Source organism: Eschrichtius robustus, chromosome 8 (genome assembly GCF_028021215.1).
Source record: "Eschrichtius robustus isolate mEscRob2 chromosome 8, mEscRob2.pri, whole genome shotgun sequence".
Classification (NCBI taxonomy): Eukaryota; Metazoa; Chordata; class Mammalia; order Artiodactyla; family Eschrichtiidae; genus Eschrichtius; species Eschrichtius robustus.
In genome coordinates, this window is record NC_090831.1 from 3433627 (window position 1) to 3439626 (window position 6000).

Consider the following 6000-nt stretch of genomic DNA (forward strand, 5'->3'; position numbering starts at 1 on the left):
TGGGATTTCAAATCTATATTCTGTTATAGTATAAAGCAACTGAAAAAATGTACAACTAAAATTACCCAAAACATACAATCCACAGACCCCACAATTATATGCGGATGGGGAGAGAATAAAGGGGTGCAGGAAACACATAATAAATACACTACCTCTCCACTGAACGTTTTTATTTAGTTCAAGTCCAGATCACAACCAACTGTTCCTATGTTTTAAACTTGCACATCCCCAGTCTAAACATTACTTTGGTGTCAAATATCTCGGCTCACTTTTTAAAACTGATGGTCAATTAAAAATGTAAATTTAATGATAAATTTAATAACAAAGCACAAAAGGCCTAGAAACCTAAACTGCTCATTGGTGTGCAGACAGCCTATAATCACTGTTTTCTTAATAATTATGGAAGCACTCTTGGGTGTTCAGAAATTACTTCACTTCCCAGGTCCCAACTTAAAGAGGCCCCTGGACCCAGACCTGCATGCACATGGGGGTGTCACTTGACTGCACCTACCCAATAATAATCCACTCTGCTGGCGCCAGAAAAGTCAGGCAGGGAGGGACAGAGGAGGGGCTGCAGGCTGCCGTGCCCATAGTCAGGAGAACCCAGCACGGTACAAACGTCATTACACCAAATTTAATCGTATATTAGCTTCACCTTCATTATACAACCACTGAGAAATACTTACAGCGCTCTGAGATGATTTGCTATTGTAACACGGAAATGTCCAACTCCTCTTACGTGTTAAGAAAATTTTAAGAAAAACTATAATTACAAAAGAATAAAATTCCTAGGCTTCCTTTCCACTTTATATCAAACAATAACTTTGACATTCTTAAATGAACTGCCAACATAACATCTAAAAAATACAGCTCAAATTAAATGGGAAAAGTTTAATGCAGCCAATAATTAGACACACTGTCATTTTTAAGTATGTAAATACATTTTCTAACACATTAGCCAAAAACCTAGAAACCTTAAAAAAAAAAAAAAAGGCCTAGAAGCCTAAACCTGTTATTATGGGGCACACCTGTTAATATTTTATTATCTCTGTATGCTCGTGAGAGGTGAGGTAGGAAATGCTGAGTTGGCCACTCAAGTTTACTGTCGGCAGTAGCAGCCTCATATACTGAACGCTACGTTGGGTGTTGAAAGGACTCAAGGAGCTCAAGTTACCCACTTGAATTAATATTTTAAAAAATTATTTCTTGTTCTAATAACTTGATTAAATAAAGACGAATTTATGCAGAAAAAGGATTACCAGCTATGTCTCCAGGAAGCACACTTTTTGATGACACTGACTAGCAAACTTCCACTGATTTTTACATAAGCACACTGTCTGAATGCAGTCAGTGGTCAAAGGCACCAGCTGTTTAGACATTTCATGTCACTGGAGACTATTTTATTCTACAGAAATACGTGTTTCCGCCATAGAAAAAAAAAATTAACCAGTATCCTACCAAACTCACCAATGTGCTGTCTCTTATTCATATAGGGTCCAGTGGGACAGTTAACCCTGTGTCCATCACCAACTACTGGGACAGATCTCACACATACTCAAACTAAAAGTAAGCCAATAAACTTTGTCTTAAATGGACTTAAAGATATTTTAAAACCTCACCCAAAGGTGAGGTAATTTACCTTTACTTGCATTCTAGAATATTCCATCAATTATCATACCTCAACTGAGCTCTGAAATTCCTAAAAAGTCACATCAAGTCTGTTAGTTTTTGCATATGTCTTCTTTCCTAAAAGAATACTTTCCCCAGACAGTTTTAAGTTAGTCTTAAGTTATGATTTTAATGAAATTACCAGTAAAAACCTATAATTTCAATCCAACTAAAAAGTATACTTGTGTTCTCAACAAAGATAACTAATAACTCTGCATTAATAATTTAGGCAGACATACGATGGGTGAGTTTACATTCACTAAGTCCTCTGGCCCTTCAGTAATCCTCAAGAAGGGCTGTCATACACTGTATTTTATAATGTGAAATCTCCTTAATTCATTGTCCCCCATCCAGCCCATTACAAGGAAAAGTGCCAGTTTCAGTGAAGGACAACAAATTCGTTACATCAGTTATCTGCTATCGTGCAGAGAAGTGATAACTTACCGAAAGTGGGATTGGATAACCAATCATGGCAGTATCAGAGAAAAAACAAATTCCCCGGAGTACGTGGCAAGCACTGCCTTATTCTCAGGCAACGTAGGAACCAGTCAGAGAGACGAGACTGTAATTTCGGTGAAGAACCAAGAGAAGCTGACTACCACCAATCATGTACCAAAGCCAAAATTTTCACATCTGTATCTTTCCTTTCTGGTAGGCAACCAATACACCTAAATCACATAAAACATTCAAAAATACCCAAGACCATTTCTTTCCTCTGATTTTAAGCACGTTGATATTTGCTTGACTTCACTAAAATGTACTAAAACAAATGACAAATGATACAATAATTGGGAATAATAGACTTAAAAGCACTATGTCTACATTTCTTGGACAAAGATGTTCAAACAAGCAGATCGGAGGTTCTAGATGTTAGTGTGGGGACAAAACCAAATGCATCAATAATAACAATCTCAGGGCTTCCCTGGGGACGCAGTGGTTGAGAATCTGCCTGCCAATGCAGGGGACATGGGTTCGAGCCCTGGTCTGGGAAGATCCCACATGCCACGGAGCAACTGGGCCCGTGAGCCACAACTACTGAGCCTGCGCGTCTGGAGCTTGTGCTCCGCTGCAAGAAAGGCCACGACGGTGAGAGGCCCGCGCACCGCGATGAAGAGTAGCCCCTGCTCGCTGCAACTAGAGAAAGCCCTTGCACAGAAACGAAGACCCAACACAGCCAAAAATAAATAAATAAATAAATAAATAAATAAATAAATTAATTAATTAATTAATTAAAAAAATAATTTAAAAAAACAAAACAAAAAACAAATAATAACAATCTCAGTTTTGTTACCATATCCACAGCAAAAGTCCTTAGTCTCCCTGGGGAACTTGGACGTGAAGGCCAACCAGAGCTCTGCAAAGCACTGTGAACCAGACCCAGGGTGACTGCCCTCTTGCTTACACAGTACCAGCCTGGAAAGTGGGCCCCATTCTTAGGGCTCCCCGTTTCACTTCTACAATCAGATTCCTTTAAAGGATCTCACAGGTAGTTTTTGGATACCGTTTCGCTGGCCTCTTAAACGTTCTCTCCTTCAAATATATTTATAAGGTAGTTTTGCCAAAAAACGATTCCGTCTCCTTAAACAGGCTCATTAAATAAGCTCCGAAGACGGCAGATTTAGAGGCAATTCTGTTTCACATTTCTCTAAGTCATTTTGCAATGACCACTACCATGAAAAAGGATTTTCCACGTGTATTTTCTTTGCTGGAGATTTGTTTATTCATACGTAATTACATAACCACTAAGCGCCCTGCAAAAAAAAATTCTTTTTCACATTCCTCAGCCTCAGGATTATTTGATTTGCTAACCTGGCTCACTTTTTCCTGGCATTAAAGGGAGAGTTTTTTTTTAAAAAAAGCCAGTTTTTGAAAACCTTTTGCACACTTGGGCAGCACCGCGGCCTATGGGCACACGCGGGCAGGATGAGTCAGTGGGATACACTGCAAAGAAATGAGATTAGTTGTCCCCAAAGCTGCCTCGCTGGAGACCAGTTGCTAGAGGGGAACGTGGGCCCCTTCGGTAAGCAGGTGCAGGGCCCACCCCAGGCACTCATTCCATTTGCAGGACTCATCACACATTTGCTCCAGGCCCGCAAGACAGTTCGCAGGTCCTGGGTGCGCCCCGCGGAGACGCAAGGCAGCCGCAAGCAGAGCGCGCGACGTCGCAGCGCAGCGGCCGCCAGGCCCCGTGGGGTCGTGCAAGGTTCAAATTCCGCCTCAGGATCCGGTTAAAGACCAGGCTTGTTTTTCTCGTATTAGGGAAGTTACTCTTTCTGCGAGTAAAATATGAACGTGACATGCAATCCACACACGCGAGGTGTGGGCATGGAAAACAGACCCCGCGAAGGTTTGGGCAGGGGCACGACCACGCCAGCCGGAATGGGAGCCCCGACTATACTCCGATGCTGGGGTCCCTGACGCGGGCCCGGTCCGCCCCGCCTGTGCCCTGTGCAGGGGAGCCCCGAAAAGCCAGCCGGGGCGGGGGAGCAGCGGTCAGGAGGACCTCCAGGGCAGTGCCCTCTACACAGCCCTCCCGAGACCGCCGCACCCAGGCGCCTCTGGCAGCCCGGAACCTGTTCCCCTTCCTTTTGGGGGGAAGGTAGAGCGGACGGTGGGGCGGGGTGCCGTGCCAGGTGCAGGGTGACCAGACTGGAACGCGGGCGGGCACCGGGCAAGTCAGCGATAGGGCTGGGGGCCGGGGCCGAGTCTCCACCGCCTTCCCACCCCCCCGCCCCCGGGGAGCCCTCGCGGGTGGCAGAGGAAGGCTCGGGGCTCGGTGGGGCTCTGCCCGCGGGGACCCCCCCCAAAGGGAGCGCGCCCACAAACGCACCCACGCGAAAAGCGCCCGGGCCTCGGCCTGACACTGTTACCCGGGCAACGACCCGGGAGCACAAAGTACACAACCCCCTTCCCTCGCGGGGCGCGGGCCCGCGGGCCGGAGAGGGGCGCCCCCGCCCCGAGTGCGCGCCGTGCGGGCGCGGGCGTCCGAGCCGAGCGGAGCCCGGAGCCGCTTACCCGGTCGGGGGCTTGGCCGCCGAGGCGCGCGGCGCGTCCATGGAGCCGGCGGGCGGGGGGCGCGGGCGGCGCTCGGGCCCCGCGAGTCAGGCGCTCGCAGCCTCCGCCGCCGCCCTCATTCACTTTTTCCGCGCTGACCCATCGTCCTCCCTCGCGGGCCGGCGGAGGACAGCGGCGGGGCCGGGACGACGGAAGGGGCTGGAACCGACCCGCGCGGGCGGGAGCGCGGGCCGCGCGGGGAGGGGCCGGCGCGGGGCGGGGGCGCCGGGAGTAAGGTGCGCCGCCCCCGCCGCCGCCGCGCGCCTCCCGAGTGGCGGACCCGGCCCGCGGCGCGCGTCCGGGACAGGGGCCCGGCGGCACCGGCGCCCGGGGGCGATTCCCGGCCCGCCGCCGCGCCGCCGCCCGCTTCCCCCGGACCTCCGGGCCCCGGGAGCGCGCCGCGCCGCGGCGGGGAGGAGCTGCGGAGGGGGAAGCACCTGTCAGCGGCGGGGTCCGGCGAGGGCGAGGTGGGCGGACCGGCGGGAGGACTGAGGTTGGCGATCGAAGAGTGAGTGAGCGGTGCCAGGCTCGCTGCCCTGGAACCCAAAAGAACCTCCATCCGGGCAACGGAGCTCTGGTGCGGTGGGTCTCAAAGTGGATGCCTGACCTGCAGCATCTGGGAGCCGGCTAGAAATGCAGATTCGGGCCCCGCCCCGGCGTCCGGAGCCGGAAGCTGCAGGCGCTGGAGCCGGCCCGGAGGTGCTCCCGGAGGCCGGGTGGACGCGCGCTCGACTTTGCCTAGTTGTTCTCGAGGCGCCGCGGTCGCGCTGCCCCGCGGTGGGTCCGAGTGCTGGCCGCGGGCAGAAATGCCAGCAGAGGTAGCCCGCGGGGGGCCCAGAGCAAGCCAGCCAGAGGCCCCCGATCTGGCGAGCTTCACCCCACACGCCTCCTAACCCACCCCAAAGCCACAAAAGGGATCTGCGCTAGTGCGAAAGTCTAACAGAAATGACTCTTTGCTGTGGTTCCAACGACTAGACTAAAAGGCGAGTAAGTGAGCCTGCAGGGATCGGTGTCGGAGGAGGCGCGCCTTCGGATCTTAAACTTGGATGAGGAATCCCGAGGCCAGCCTGAGCCGTCCTCCCTCTACCCTCCAGTTTTCCTATTAACGAAGCGGGGGCGTGGGGGGGGCGGTCTAGACACAGAATGCGAAGTTCTTGCCCGGACCTGAAAGGCCTTAAGTGCTGAGGCCGGGGCGCCCACCCAGAAGCCTGTTCCTAACCTCTGCGCTCGGCCTCGGAGCCCAGCGCCCTGCGGCTCAGCACCCCCGGCTCTGCCCAC

The 6000-nt window shown here is 51.6% G+C and overlaps 1 protein-coding gene across 1 annotated transcript in view; it reads right to left on the reverse strand.

Annotated features, from left to right (window-relative positions):
- COBL (cordon-bleu WH2 repeat protein) overlaps positions 1 to 4735 on the reverse strand; it is a 270206-nt gene extending 265471 nt beyond the window's left edge. The window contains exon 1 of the mRNA XM_068550231.1: positions 4684 to 4735. Coding sequence (XP_068406332.1) covers positions 4684 to 4724 — 41 coding nt within the window. The 5' untranslated portion in view covers positions 4725 to 4735. The remainder of the gene's footprint in view (positions 1 to 4683) is intronic.
- Positions 4736 to 6000: the final 1265 nt, after the last annotated feature.